The sequence below is a fragment of the Amia ocellicauda genome, chromosome 17, assembly GCF_036373705.1.
Source record: "Amia ocellicauda isolate fAmiCal2 chromosome 17, fAmiCal2.hap1, whole genome shotgun sequence".
NCBI lineage: Eukaryota > Metazoa > Chordata > Actinopteri > Amiiformes > Amiidae > Amia > Amia ocellicauda.
The window spans coordinates 25,006,259-25,022,107 of NC_089866.1; the positions used below are offsets into that span (position 1 = coordinate 25,006,259).

Here is a 15,849-nt window from a genome sequence, read left to right on the forward strand (position 1 = left end):
CATGATATTCATCAAGAGCCTGGTGCGGGGGGTACAAAACATACAAAAAGTGACTTCAGGCCTGAGATGACTATTAGATTACTTTGTTTGGTCTGAGAAAAACAACAACAACAAAAAACCCAGCAGTGCCTCCATGCTAACCTGTCCGACAGCCTCGTGTGGAATGCAGTGCAGTGAGAGTGGTAGGTGGGCTGTCTGCCTGACTCAACTTCCTTCTGGTTTTCAGATGCGTTACAGGCCCTTTCACTGAGAGAAATTTACGAAGCAAGTAACCCTCTGGATGCACTAAACTGCACATTATCTCCACTTAACAGATTGTGTCAGATTTTCCACTGTTGGCTCCCTGACTGTTTAGACAGACTGAGCCTGAGGAGATCAGATGGTCTGAAGAGTCCTTCACACGTTCAGCTAGAGACCCCCTGCTATCTACTGGTTTAAAAGGTATAGATGGGGAATTTAAAAACACAAAATACCTATATGTCTTATAAATGGCACAATACCTTCAGGCACATCTTACACTATTTGCTTGCTTGGTTTCTTTCTGAGCAGGAACCCCATTTCCTTGCCTGGTGACCGAAAAGTTCTGGGAATGGATGGAGTGTGGACGCTCTACAAAACATTAGATCTTGCATCGCTGCATCACTATGTGAGGGGGGAGCCCACTGGAGCCTCCTTCACTGTAACTCGCGGACATAAACATAGAAGAGAGAGCGTCCAAATGATCCTCGGCCGTGCTCCCATTTCCATCTCCTCCGCTGCCCTTCGGCCCTAAGCTGTTTGGTTTTGGAATTCCGCATATTAACCCCTGGAGGGCTCCCAGATATAATAGCCGATAAGCATCCTCTCCCTCTCCCTCTCCCTCTCCCTCACAGGGTTTTAATTAGAGAAATCCTACTGCGCTCGAGGCCCCCAGAACTTCTGACTGGAGTCTACACTTTCCCAGCCAGAAGCATAAAGAGGGTGAACACAGAGGCCCCTGTTCCACAAACACAAACACACTCAGCTCTTCTCTGGTGGTCCATCTCTCACAAGTCGACCCAAGACCTGGTTGTCACTCTTTGACCTGGGGCCCCTCCTCCATAAATACGACTTCATGGAAGAGAGCCTGCGGTGTCTCTTGGGAGAAGGAAGCTGCAACTCCGGGGAGTGTAACTTTCACATTAATTTATGACGAAGCACCTGTAAAAATGTGAACTTCCTTGCACTCTATTTATCTGCTTTATCTGTGTCACCAGCTGACAGATAGAAATAACTCAAGCAGGAGTGATTTCAGCTCTGCGACACACAGCTGCTGGTCCTTCAAGAATCATCTGTCGTTTCTCAATCTGCCGGGCAAACAAGTGCACACCATACAAAATTGGTGCACTTACAGACAATAACGCTGGGTTTATGCAGACGCCCTGGAAATAAAAATAATAATATGTGCCGGTCTTTCACAGTCAGGAATCTGAAGGTGCTTTACGGTGATACAAATTCAAAGGCAGGGAAAACCTACTGCATAGGAACAAGGAACTGCAGTCATTCCTCACCAGTCCATCATAAATTATTCAAGATGGAAGCAAGCAAAAGAAAAAACAACAATGAAAATAGCCTGGTTTTCAAAGCAGATTTAAGGCCCCCCCAGACTCCGAATCTGTAATAAGCTTAGGATAGGAATGCCAAAGTCTGGGTGCATGAACAGACCACCCTGTCACCCTGGGAGTGTACAGCATAGAATTAGGAACAGCTAGCAGACTGGCTTCAATAGGATAGGCATTACTAGCAGAGATATGGGACACTGGCAAATCTAGAATAAGGGGTTAAAAGTGCTTTACTTGTTTGTGTGTTATTCACACTTATGTTAATCTTTCACACTCTTAAAGGGGAAATAAAATGGAGCAATCAGAAGCCCAAAACCTTTAAGATCTGTTATTGTACATTTTGACGCATAAAACCAGCTTAAAAAAAAAAAGAATGCAGAGAATGTCAGTTCACATAAAAGGGAATTTTAAAAACCCATTTGGTAATACTATTATGAGGGTAAGCAAAATATACAATATAAATGTGTAACAGGTCAGCTTTTGCAATTAATGTTTGCAAAAAAAAGTTACTCAATGCAAACTTCTCTCAGTATAGAAAGAGCACAAGGAGCATGCAAAAATCCACCTACCAGCATTTTGAGGGAGGATTCATCCAGAGCCGAGTACCTTTCCTCAGACATGACTGCGTCTTCCAACGAAAGATGACACGAAGTTGAATTTACTCTTGACGACTGTGTACAAAAATAACCGGTTTATTTTGATCCAACAAATCCAGTCACTCTGTTCAAAAAGTTGTGTTTTAGTTATAAAGTGGAGTTCAGCCCGGGATGCGTTCCCAGAGTGACAAATCACATCCACACGTGAGAATTGGGCTGTATCGCAGCACGCAGGCGCGCAGTGTGGCTCCCGGTCTCACGATTCCCACGGGGCTCTGTGGAGGAAATCACACGCACAAAAATCACCCGAAATGTCCATATGGTCCAGGCGGAAAACAGTCGCTATCCCGCTGTAAAGGTGCTCGGTCTTCAATGGTGCGAATTATACCACTAATTAAAACGAAGTGGGAGGGTTTGGCTCGTTTTTAATATCCCAATGAAAGACTTTATAACAGACCAGTAAACAGTATATGACTTTTAAAACTGTAACCAATCAGATGTGAACTACGCAAAAAAATAACGAATTCAGAATGGATTTGGCAGTTCTCACGCATGCGTTGTCATTTGTGTTGCTCCCATGCTGTCCACCTGCCGTAGAGGTCCGATATCGGATTCGTCTTCAAAGGTGTCTCTGCAAGGATTGACGAATCGGAACCATGGTTTTGTGGTCGTTTGGACACGACTACACATTCAGAAGTGTGAATGGACTAAACCCCATTAGATTATAACAGATCTCTGTCCCACTCTCTCTACGCCAGAGGTTTGAATCATTTTCTGAAGCAATCCCTCACTGAGCGCAAGTTTCAAATCCTACTGCCCCACCTCCCGGGGCACGATCGCCCGCACTCAAACCAAGACCAAAGCACCCAATGAAAAAGCAAGATTCTGGAAAAGACCCACCCTTTTTAGGGAAAACCAAACCCACTTGATCTTAACCCCACCCACTAGCCTCAGTAAGGCACCTGGGAGTTGTATTCTATTTCACGACTAGCAGGTGTTTTGTATGCTTCCCCCCCTCGAAATTTAAACAAAAAATCAAATAGCATAATAAGAGGGGAAATAAGAAATTCACATTATCCGCTATCCAATGAAAGCGGAAGGGAATGATTATCAGCAGGGTAGAGAAAGATGTAGTCTACACCCTTATCTACATGGTTTTCTAAGTGCGCAAACGCAGCCACAAGCCATGGCAGTTATCATGGAAAGAGGGCATCCCCTGGTGGCCAAATCAAATGCAAGCACACCAATTTCTCTCTAGCGCAAAGTGAAAAACTAATTTGGAGGTTCTGTCCTCTAAAACAGCTCCCACTGGTGAAAGAAGGAAGTGGTGAGGGGAGAGAATTCAAACAGGCTGAAATAGGTTACCCCATAGCTTGACACGTATAGCAAAGCAGGTAGTTTGCAAACTAATAATTTTTTTGCATTAAGGGAGGTTTTGGTGAAATTTGGTCAGTAATTTCAGTTTTGTGTTCAAGAGCATGTCTGATCCCTATTTAATCCAAGGACACGAATGTATACTTAATTCTTTCAATGATTCTACAAAATCGAAAAGTTCTTTCTGACCATCATTAATCATGAATGCATGGGATAGGTTACTGAGCCATGTTGTGGAGGCTGAAGTCATTCACAATTAAGCCCGATGCTGTAATACAATCACTTTCTAGATAAGACAAGCTCTGATATTCTGGATAGCCAGTTGTCAGTTGAATCACGCTCTTATGTTCCTCACTTTTGGAATACAGACTTCATATATATTAAGATTGCATTTACAAAGAAAAAAACAAAATACTATGACCTTCAAAGTATAATGAATCCCATTTTTTCCCCCCCCAACAACTCTAAGGTTCATCTGCCTGAGAATGTACAAACTCTTCCCCACCGACCCTCGTTCTTCAATGCAGTCAGGATGTGGGTGCCACAATCTGGACTGTAACCCATCTCACATGAGCCCCACCACACAGCCCCAGCTAACTCCCGACAATGATGACAAAAATAAATAAATACAAACACTGTTTTTTCCTCCAAATGTATTTTAATTGTTAGTCCTGTGTAACTTAAAATCATTAATACAAAAACTTTTACTCACTTTTTTTTTTTTTTTTTTTTTTTTTTTTAAGATATGTACTACCGCTCCAGTTTCCGCCATTTAAAATGTCCCCAGCCATGAAACCGGCTATACAAAATGGTTGTAAAACTCGGGTTATAACTATCCGTGTTGTATTAAAATCCCGATGCTCACGTTTACTGAGCCCAGAAGTATAGGAAAAGACAGTGATCATTTACACACGATACACATGGGACTCGAATGTGTTGCATAGTGGACCAGAAGCCTCCCGAGATCCAGCAGTGCTGCAGTCCCCCGAGGCACAGCCGTCACTCTTCCTCCTTTTCCACGTTGCGCACCTTGGGGATACGAGGCTATTTGTAAAAAAAAAAAAAAAAAAACACAAAAGATGGGTTCAAGAATCCTATTCAGTCCAAGGACAGTTTAATCTTTGTAATCTTGCTTCCTTTTTAGATTGGACCCCAAACAAATATGCTGCAGTTAGCATTTTATTTTAGTGTGGGCTCAAACATCAACCAGCACAATAACACACCAGGTCACGAAGCTGGGAGTGGTCGAGAAGAGCACTGAAAACAACCTATGACCTGCTCAAAGTCATAACCTCAGTCTTCTAAAGCACCTCTGGGATTAACTGGAGTCAGGAGGAGACTGAGAGCACCTTTTCCAACTGCATTAGAATCCACATTGTTCCAGGAAGGGCACGTTATTTCCCCAGGCCTTTACCAAAGGAACTGCGGCAGTCATTAAGCCCAGGGGTGGACCTATATCCTACTAAATCATTCTCTGGAGATCTGCTTATGCTACATACAGAGAATAAAAATTGAAAGCAAGGACACACAAAGTACCTTTGATGTCCCAGAGTTCCTCGAGTTGCTCCGTCCATCTACTCTTCCTCTGGGGGGAAAAGGAAGAAATACACACCAGGTTTACAGACTGTTTAAGTGTGCAGTGCTGTCAGTGATGGCCTTGTGTGTGGAAAGTGTGAAAGGAAGGGAAAAGACTGACTGCATGTTTCAGAGTACTGCCTTCCCAGACCATCAAACACTCATCCTCAGACTTAAGTCTCATCAACAAACTCACTCAGATCACATTGAAACATACTCACAACACTCTTGCCCATTAAAGGACAGTTTGAAATCAAAACCAGGCTCTGATTATGGAGTCTTTGTGATATAATTTAGGACCTCCCGAGATCTCAGACAAATCCCGTCTCCTAGCCAATGATATGTCAATGTTACGTCACCACAGGACAATCCAGGACACAGCAGAATGTAAAACTCGAGCCCTGAGCTACAGACCGACAGTGAGCGTTACCCTGGCGACGGTGTGGGGCCGGTCTGTGGGAAGCTGCGTTTATGGTCCTCGGGGCAGGGTGGGTGTACACCCCGGACACCAGGCTCCATCGATCTCTGAGGCCTCCTGATCTGGGTGCTGGAGTGGGCCTCCCTGCTAGAAAAGGTGTCCTGGGGCTCTGGTTTCCAGCGCTCTCTGGAGCCCACCGTCGCCTTGCCCAGCTTCTCTCTGGCTGGGGCCACCAGGGCCGTGGGCCTCACTGTCACCCGCTCCAGGGCCTCAGGGACCGGGTCAGCTGTCAGCACAGAGCAAGGGAAAACAAGGGAGGTCCGAGATGATAGTCAAACATGCAAAAGAAGCCCAAGCCTAAAAAAATTGGAAATTGAATTGAAATTGAAGCTTGACAATCATCTATTCTTGTGCTAAACAAATTCAGACTCGCCGATTACTACTCTACCTGGCTCAATGCTACAACTGCTCAGAGCGCACCAGCTGCACATCTCACACGCACACGTCCTCGGAAACACGCCAAGCACCCCCCTTTCAATCTGTTAGCACGAGATGTGAACAGCAAACATATTGTGCCAGGATCAGGACACCACAAGCAGATGAGGCATTGAACTGCAACCAAGCCAATTCCAGAGGTGCTTGGCAAATCGTGGTGCCTCTGGGCCAACTGACTATACACAGGCCACAGCTGAATGATATCCAGGCTTTTGGGCAAATCCCAGGAGCATCTGACCTCCTAAACCAATGACGTTATGGCCAAAATTGGTTTTACAGTACAGCAGTTCCTCAGGCTCTGAAGAAGTCTTCAAATAGTGATTACTGGCACATATAATGACCAGGTGTTCAGGTGGAAGAAACCCAAGTGGCACTCCAAGCGCAGCACTGGCCCTTCAAGTCAAGAGACTGCACACTCATCAGAGCTCAAACGCGCACTGCTGTGTGGCATTTCTCACCCTGGTGTCGCAGGCGTGGCCTCAGCAGGTCTGGAGGGCTCTGTTGCGTGTTGTCCACTTTGGGAGGAAGTGCTGTCCGGGCAGAGGGCTTCTCCACGGGGTAAGCAGTTCCGGGACGGAAGCCACATTTGTCCTGGAAATTTCACAAACAAGATCAACACTGACTCTTCCAAAATACTGTTGAACCCGGTTACACAGGAGTCTAAGAAACTCTTAGTGGTGTCATCTAACCTAGTGAAATAAGTGTCAGCAGATTCAGGATTAAAACAATGTTTTTCTTGATCAGAAGCAGCAGCATATACTGAACACCACAGATCCTGTGAAGACAAACTGGCCCTTCGTACACCTGCCAGGGACGTACCTGGTGATGAAAGACGACGTCCTCCTCGAGGGTGACTCCGCAGAACTCGCAGGGGATGAGAACGGCACCCTCTTGTGGCTGTAGAGGAGGGCTGTGGGACAGGGAGGAGGCGTGGCGAGGCGGGCTGGGGGGGCTGGGGGGGCTGTGGGGGCTGTAGGAGCGGTAGAGAGGCCCCTGCCCACCCCGAAAGGGCCAGTCATCTTGAAGAGGGGAGGGGGCTCTCTTACTGAAGGAAGCAAAGGCACTAGCAGGGCTGCAGCCAGTCTGCAAGCAAAACAGGAAGACATTTACATAGCAATACCAGACTTAAGCATTTATTAATTTTCTTAAAATTGCATGGCCCAGGTTGTGCTGTTTGGTGTGTTGTTCCTGTATCATTCCCTGGGTACCCTTGTTGGTGAAACTTCTACGGCACTTTTGTTTTAAAAGCGAAAATATAACAAATACATATACAGTGAGGGAAAAAAGTATTTGATCCCCTGCTGATTTTGTACGTTTGCCCACTGACAAAGAATTTTAATGGTAGGTGTATTTTAACAGTGAGAGACAGAATAACAACAAAAAAATCCAGAAAAACGCATTTCAAGAAAGTTATAAATTTATTTGCATGTTAATGAGGGAAATAAGTATTTCATCCCCTATCAATCAGAAAGATTTCTGGCTCCCAGGTGTCTTTTATACAGGTAACGAGCTGAGATTAGGAGCACTCTCTTAAAGGGAGTGCTCCTAATCTCAGCTCGTTACCTGTATAAAAGACACCTGTCCACAGAAGCAATCAATCAATCAGATTCCAAACTCTCCACCATGGCCAAGACCAAAGAGCTGTCTAAGGATGTCAGGGACAAGATTGTAGACCTACACAAGGCTGGAATGGGCTACAAGACCATCGCCAAGCAGCTTGGTGAGAAGGTGACAACAGCTGGTGCGATTATTCGCAAATGGAAGAAACACAAAATAACTGTCAGTCTCCCTTGGTCTGGGGCTCCATGCAAGATCTCACCTCTTGGAGTTTCAATGATCATGAGAACGGTGAGGAATCAGCCCAGAACTACACGGGAGGATCTTGTTAATGATCTCAAGGCAGCTGGGACCATAGTCACCAAGAAAACAATTGGTAACACACTACGCCGTGAAGGACTGAAATCCTGCAGCGCCCGCAAGGTCCCCCTGCTCAAGAAAGCACATGTACAGGCCCATCTGAAGTTTGCCAATGAACATCTGAATGATTCAGAGGAGAACTGGGTGAAAGTGTTGTGGTCAGATGAGACCAAAATCGAGCTCTTTGGCATCAACTCAACTCGCCGTGTTTGGAGGAGGAGGAATGCTGGCTATGACCCCAATAACCCCATCCCCACCGTCAAACATGGAGGTGGAAACATTATGCTTTGGGGGTGTTTTTCTGCTAAGGGGACAGGACAACTACACCGCATCAAAGGGACGATGGACAGGGCCATGTACCGTCAAATCTTGGGTGAGAACCTCCTTCCCTCAGCCAGGGCATTGAAAATGGGTCGTGGATGGGTATTCCAGCATGACAATGACCCAAAACACACAGCCAAGGCAACAAAGGAGTGGCTCAAGAAGAAGCACATTAAGGTCCTGGAGTGGCCTAGCCAGTTTGATGAATAAGGTCCTTTTTGCCTTGTTTTTGTCTGACCTATGCAGCCGAACTTTTTCTAAAGCGGTCCGATTCTTAATTAAACTGAGTACTTCTAGAATTAACAGTTCTGTGTTCAATGTGACAGTTCATCTCCAGGAATAATTTAAGTGATGTAGATAACATATCAGTCTTTCACATGAATGTCTACATTAGGCCCTGCATGACTTAGATGCAGGTGTTTATGACTGCTCCGTTTTGTACCTAGTGTTTTGTCACAGTTGTAGTTACTGTAATGCAAGGAAGCTGCCTGCAATATAACCGGCAATGTATACGAGCAAATTATGTAAATTTTCACTGAGGCCATCCTGTTTATCTCCCGACACAGAACTGCTCTGTGAACGGCAGACAACACGCTGACAGATAAGGAACGGGGAGGGCGGAAGTGAGAAGTGAGGCCGGAGAAAAGGGAAGGAGATGTGAGGGAGCAAGAGGCCAGGAATAGATCCTTCACCTGGTGCAGAATGAGGTCCTCGGCAGGGAACAGCTCCTCACAGAACTCGCAGGGCAGCATGGTGTCAGACACCGCTGGAGAGAGGAGAGAGGAGTGCTAGCTCATGAATACCAGTCACAGATGGCAGATCGCATGCTGAACACATGGGAGCAGACGACGGGTGAGCGCTCACCTGATTGCCCGGCGCTGATGTTGTTGTTGGGGGTGTGTGTGAGCTCCGTGACCAGGGGCTGGATCAGACCACTCAGGCCAGTAAGGGCACCAGAAATTAGGTGAGCAGCTCCAGTCATCCCACTCACAGGGTCCCCCCAGCCCTCCGTCCACGGCTCGCGACGGTGGTTGTTTTGCAGGCTGAGGGCCAGCAGGTAGTCCAGACTGGAGGCCTCACCTCCCGGGACGTCCACACCTGCCCTGCCTCTGTTACGCTCTGCAATATCCTCTTCATCCACTGCAAATGCAAACCAGAGATGCACCCTAAACAAAACGTTAACCCTGACTTTGTCTACAACCCCAACATGCTGCTCAGACAAGGTGGACATCTGGCCTGTCATAATTGTTGTGTTACAATGCACGTTAATAATGTTTATACACTAAATTTTTAATGTTTCAAAGCATTTTAATTGATCTCTTACTTTAGGTAGACAAAGAGACAAAATGGGACCAATAGAAAGCCACACACATGCTTCAACACTTCACACATACTGAAATGCATGAGGGGGTGCTTTTTGAGCACCTCCTGCCCATTGGTTCTCTTTTTATTTCAATCTGCTAAATTATTTAGCATCTTAATAAATTCCTGAGTGATCCGATTTGTAATGACCCCACCCCCCCGCCTCTAAAATATTAAAAGATCTTTATTAAACCTGCAGGACTACATCTCCTGTATAACCGGGTTAATGCATTGCTGTGCTAATGTGATCAGGACACACAGGGGTTCAAAGACAGGGCGACTCACTGATGTTCTGGTCCCTGTTCCTGGGCGCAGTGTTTCTCCTGAGGGACGCCCCCACCGCCCTGGTGCTGTTATGGACCCGGCCTTCGAGGGGCCTGGGGACGCGGGGGCCAGGTGGCAGATTGCTGTTCTGCAGCTCCTGGGTCCTCAACAGGTTCCTGATGGAGTGAGTCTCAAACCAGACCTCAGGCGGGCGCTCCCCCGGGCCAGGCCTGGCCCGCGCGTTGTTGCGCTCCTCAGGCTGCTGGGTACCACACAGCAGGGGGTGCATGTCCAGCTCCTTCACCATGACGTTGCGCTGGCACTTGGGGCAGAGCTCAGTTCGTGCCCCACAGTAGTCCTCGTGCTCGACCAGCTGGCTGAAGGGCACCTCCAGTTCGCAGAACTGGCACTTCATCAGACGCAGGCTGCACTGCAGCTGCTGAGAGTAGGGCACACACACAGGACTGGCTGAGGGGGGCCACAGAGTACGTACCACCAACACAAAAAACATTTGTAGTGTTTACACCCTGCCTCTGTGACTGGCACCTACAAGCTATTATTTGCAGCACAAGGCATTTGGTCAGAAGTTGCTTTTGTTCACATTTAATCTGCTTACAGTGACGCGCAATCATATTCACCTAAATCCTACCAGGGACTTTTGTACTAGTGTTTCTCACTCCTTTTGTTGGACTTTATACAGTACTGCATTACCACTACAGTACGCACCCTGCTGTGCTTCTTATGGCACTGTGCAATTTAGTCATTTATATAGCGTAATAATTTACATTTATACAGATACTGTCTGCAAAGTCACAGTGGGTAACTGGACTTTATGGACACTATAGATTTCCATTAGTAACTGTAGCAATTGGGAGTCCTGTATACTGCCTTGCAATAAATATGAATAGTCCGAAAATAACAGCCTAAACCATGACAAAGAGTTGAATATTATGGGTTAGGGTGAGGAAAGTATTAGGGTTAGATTACCCTATGTGTAATTAACAGCGGAACTCAAAAATGCAATAAAGCTCTCCTATATCCTCTGACATCAGTACCTGGTGTTTCTCCATCTGTTTTTTCTCCATCTTCACACCACACTTGCACTGCACCTGAAAGACACACGTCATGTCAAATAAAATCAATCCCGGACTCCCTTTCGACAGCACAGTACCATGAGCTCAACACAACAATCCAGCAACACCAGGGATATCATCAACTAGGCCCTGTGTCCAATGCGTTTATCACAGCCTTGCTTGAACTACTGCTATAGTGGAAATGGACCAGAACGGGTCTCGTGTTTCTCAGTAACGTGGCTATCCTCACCTGCATGTGCTCCTCCTGAACGTGCTGCTCCATGTCGGAGTGGGGCACGGGCTCCTGGCAGTGCTGGCACAGCTTGATGTTGCGCCTGCAGTGCATCTCATGCATGGTGAAATTCACTGCAGGGATCTCACGTTTGCTGGGGAGAAGGGAGACCCCAATTTAAAATAAAACAAAAAAATAAACTGATATTTCTTAATTTATTTTATTTGTTTTAATTCTTATGATCCCTTTTCAATGACCAAGGCAGTTATTCAAATTCATCTTAAAAAGGGAGGAGGGGTGTTACAGCTTTCCATTTTTGATTTTGTAAACCACAATGCCCAGCTGCTTTCCTAGTTTTATCAGAAAACCATCCTGAGGGCCTTACTGAAATGTGCTACAATAGGAGCATAACCAGGATATTTCTTTTACAATTGTCTCCAGGGGTTTCCCCAGAATGGTGTCGACTGCCACCTGATCTCTGTTGTTTTGTTTCGCTTCTGAGAAAGAGCAGGGGTGTGTCTGGGATGCTGACTCACTCTCAGAGGAAGCCAAAATGGGTGGAATTTCAATTTGAGGGCAGCAGAAAAAAATTTATGACGGAGATTACTGTCAGAGTGTGCGAAGAATGGAATTCCACAATTTCTGCCCTTTTCCTGTCTACAGAGTCAAATCTGAACCATTATTATTGGTGCAGTCTACTTTTCATTTTGTTTAGTATACTGAGAGTACAAATTTCTGTCATATCTAAAGAACACTCTTAATAAACAGAAAACAAGTGCCCAGTTCAGCCACAACACATCTGCTCTGAGATGTGAACATCTGATTCTATCTCCTATCAAGGTAGATTATTTCAATATGGTGAGGGCCTGCAGATTTTGAACATCTTCCCATATATATATTAAAAAAAACAAAAAACACTTTAATCTCTTGGAAAAGCTAGGAAAGTTTCATTTCATCACCATTTAACTTTTATAGCCCTGTCGGAAAGTGAAGTTGCGGTTACTGACAGGCCCAGTGGTGTGCACTGACCACAGAGTGACGTAACGCGCAGTGGTGGACCTGGCACACCCCAGTTTTGAATATAGCTCCCCAAAGGGAACCCATAGCAGAGCCAAGCAAAAAAATACAATTCAACAGCGTATTAAAAATAACCAAGGGCTTCTCTTGGAGCTCCGTTCCAGTTCTTGGCTTTCCAGCATAAAGGTCGGAGAAATGTGCATCAGGTTGGCTTCTGTTAGCACGTGTGTGCTGTTGAATTCGTTACTGTCGTTTGGGTTAAAATCTCTTACTCATTCAAGGTTCTTTCTGTCAAGGCCAGTGGTTTTCCGTGCAGACTTCACAACCGGAGTCTCACTTTCTTTTTTCCAAGCTCTTTAACTAGGGATATACATTATAACAGCCTCTTGATTGATTTGTCAACATTTTGATTTGCTTTTTAAAACAGGTTTGGGGTTTTTAGAAAACACCTTTAGCATCCAATAGAGTGGCAAAAATAATAGATCTAAAAATGCATATATCAGGTGGCATTTTAACATGGTATCCCAGACTATAAACAATCAGTGACACTGATGTAAATAAACTTAAATAGTTTGACAACTGGGGGGCCATAACAACCTTTACGGAGTTCCCTGCAAAAAAGACCAGAACATCATCTATCGAACATGTAAGATATGGAATCAATAAAGTAGCGAACACCACTGTAGCATATAGAAATTCTAACAGTGTAAAGTTCCCCTAATGAGTGTTTGCTTTGGCTTCCTAAAAGGGTTAATCCGAGTTAAGTGCTAAACTTTACTGTGGACAAAGAGCAAGTCCCCGATCTGTTCTGCAAACTCCACCTTATCTCTCATATACTTACCAGTTGGCACAGAGCTGGGTGTTTTCCTCCTCCATCCTGACGTGGGGAAGCTCTGCAAGCAGGTTAAAGACCATTGTTAACGGAGTGACACACAGCAATAGGAAACGGGGGGAAGAGTTCAAGCTATTGGTCTTCAAAGCGGTTTAAAGGAACTGCAGTTTAATCCTCCAACTGCTCAGACCAGTTAAGCCTACGCAGTGCTCCACTGACCTCTCGGGCTACCCTGCCGTAACAAGAACCTGAACGGACTGGAGTCCAATGCCAAAAGTCAAACCAAAGCAACGATACAGGCAATTTGGACAACCTGGACAACCTGAACAACAGCCGACCAAGCCAGGTGGTTATAGAGCTCAAATACTTTTACTAGAAGAAAGTTAAAATGCCTATGAAAGTGTTGGCATCTCTTTACATTGAAGGGTGGATGCCAGTAATAATTTGCATTGTATTAATTGGAACAGCACTAGCAGGCTTTCAGGAAAACCAACAATAAGTTATCAATTTCTTTATTAAGACAGAAATAGAACATTACTATAGTTACTATAGATTGACATATAGTTTTGTATTTTGTTTTACTCTCCTGGGAAATTTCCAAATTAAATAAAATCTGACACGGCCTTTAAAACAGGCTCATGCACACAGAATGCTGAGGAGGATGACATCACTTCCTTTTTACAAATTCCAGCTGAAAACCTAGAACCATTAAAACAATCAAAACTTCATATGGTGTGGGTTCTCCTTTTTCAACAGGCGGACATGTCTGATGAAGTGATTCTAAGGCACAAGAGTGTAACTAGCCCACATCCTGAATTACTTGCTGATTAACAGTCTATGCATTTTGTATTATACCATCACCTACATGCAATACAAACCCTCATCTATCCTAAAACAGATATCATTATTAGGTGTTGATTCACTGTTATGGAAGAGGCCTAACTTAGTACTGAATGTATGAGTAATAGTGACCCTTGATTATTGTACAAAAACAGAAAATAAAATATCTGATGTGATTTAGGACACAGAGCACATAGGCTATACACTTTCAATTGATAGAACATGTAACATTTGTAGAACAGTGTATTTACTTACCCTGAGTTATGGCAAATCCCATGTATTAAATGTGAGAACATAGGTGATCGTCCTGTATTTGTCTTAGCTTTTAGGGAAGGCCACAGTAATTGAGCTGATATGTAAACAAGTTCATTAAATAGGTTCATTACCTAATTTAAACAAACTCAGAGTAGGAACTATAGGAACTGAAGCTAAACTAAAATGCACGTCTTAGTACTTGTATTAAATATCCCGTGCTGGGTGCTTTAAATCTTAAATGTGGGGAGGGAAATTTGTAAAAAGTAACTATTAACCAGATCAATGTATCGACAAAGTTTTAAACAAAAACAAAAAAAAGACAAAACATGTTCAGATAGGAATGAAAGTGTAATGTGTACATGGTTTCATAACAAAAGGATTCAATATGGACATACCTGTAACACGAACCTGAAGACTGAACCGAGTAGGAACAAGACAATAAATAAGACAGAAGTCGGAGTTTTCCACAATTAACAGATGTTAACTAAGGAAATGAAATACAAAAAGAATATTAAAAGACGACTTGCACTGGGTGGGTGAGGGGGAAAAGTAGTTTTCCTTCAACTTCTTTTGTTCCTTGTTGCAAGTATATTTCTGCTTTGCATTCTTACTTTCATTTCTTTCCACGAAACGGACTATGCTTCGCGTTTCAGGAGGAGTCTGGGATGGAAGATAAGATAACGGAAGCAGTTCAGTCGATCACCGTCTGAGAACTTATTCTACTTTGAAAGCCTGTCTGGTCCTGAGGTCCCGACAGAATTCACACACGAAAACAGGGCCGATTGACAGCACTGATTCAAACATACTCCTAAATCCACCTCGCAGCCTTCAAAGTCCGTCTAAAGCAGCTCCTTTATCGACTCCGGGACGGCTGGATGACAACAGTCAATTCTTGGCCCCGCCTCCTTTTTGTGGATTGGATAGATTGTCAGAATCTGAACGGGGATTGGATGAAACGCCAATCACGCTGCGTCAGTTCCGCAATAAACCCCACCCTCCCGTACGTAAAAGACGTACCTATCCCCTTTCCTTTATAGGCGTTGTCATGGCAATAATACCTGCCAAGGGTGTAACTGAGACCTCAACAAAATAATGGCACTGCCTTTTCCCAGATTGAAAGCCATAGTGTTGGAATCACAAAGTTTGACGCATTGCACATCATTCCATCACTTTATTATTATACAAGGTTCTGAAGCTTCAAGTATTAAGTAAGCAACAGGTGATGAATGAGAAAACATACTACTTTATGGGAATACCATTTCCAGAAAGATGTGTGCATTTCATAATTCTTGAGAACAATAACTGCTTCAAATAAGATGTAGGCCTATGTACCAGCTTGGGTCATTTCCGGTCAGCGCTCCCCCTCCCGTGAAGAATGAGTGCCCCTCCATACTACAGAACTTTACAATGCGTTAAATCACATATTTTAGATCTTAGTTATTAATTTATTAATTGCTTTAATTAACTGTTGCTCACTCATTCTTATTGGTCATTTCTGGTCAGGATGCCGAAATCCCCCTCCCGCAAAAAAGATTATGACCTCTGCCACTACAGAAATTCAGTGTAGGCCTACAATGCTCACAATAGCTCATGGTTATTTTTAAATATAATGTACAATGTGTGAAAGTACTATACATATTAAATCTTTAGGCTATTAATTTATTGTCAATACTGAAACTGCATTGCTGTTGATACTCC

General features: G+C 44.4%; 2 protein-coding genes across 10 annotated transcripts in view; both read right to left on the reverse strand.

The window, feature by feature from the left end:
- The window catches only part of smtnb (smoothelin b), an 84,495-nt gene extending 81,484 nt beyond the window's left edge, over positions 1 to 3,011 (reverse strand). For 2 of the 5 annotated variants that reach the window (XM_066689477.1, XM_066689474.1), the window contains exon 1: positions 2,150 to 3,011. In XM_066689477.1, coding sequence (XP_066545574.1) covers positions 2,150 to 2,200 — 51 coding nt within the window. In that variant the 5' untranslated portion in view covers positions 2,201 to 3,011. The remainder of the gene's footprint in view (positions 1 to 2,149) is intronic. The other 3 variants (XM_066689475.1, XM_066689476.1, XM_066689479.1) reach the window with 3 other exon arrangements.
- A 1,165-nt stretch (positions 3,012 to 4,176) lies between these two features.
- trafd1 (TRAF-type zinc finger domain containing 1) lies at positions 4,177 to 15,055 on the reverse strand. 5 transcript variants are annotated; one of them, XM_066689352.1, is made up of 13 exons: positions 14,763 to 15,055; positions 14,547 to 14,566; positions 13,066 to 13,117; positions 11,226 to 11,361; positions 10,958 to 11,011; positions 9,924 to 10,341; positions 9,141 to 9,416; positions 8,969 to 9,042; positions 6,858 to 7,121; positions 6,497 to 6,629; positions 5,556 to 5,829; positions 5,087 to 5,135; positions 4,177 to 4,594 (listed from the first exon to the last, which is right to left on the reverse strand). In XM_066689352.1, the coding sequence occupies exons 3-13, from the start codon at positions 13,098 to 13,100 to the stop codon at positions 4,550 to 4,552; spliced, it is 1,758 nt and encodes a 585-aa protein (XP_066545449.1). In that variant the 5' UTR covers positions 13,101 to 13,117; positions 14,547 to 14,566; positions 14,763 to 15,055; the 3' UTR covers positions 4,177 to 4,549. The 5 variants fall into 5 exon arrangements, with proteins under 5 accessions (XP_066545449.1, XP_066545448.1, XP_066545450.1 ...); XM_066689351.1 differs by having other exon boundaries at positions 14,679 to 15,055; XM_066689353.1 differs by lacking the exon at positions 14,547 to 14,566.
- Between the last annotated feature and the right edge of the window lie 794 nt (positions 15,056 to 15,849).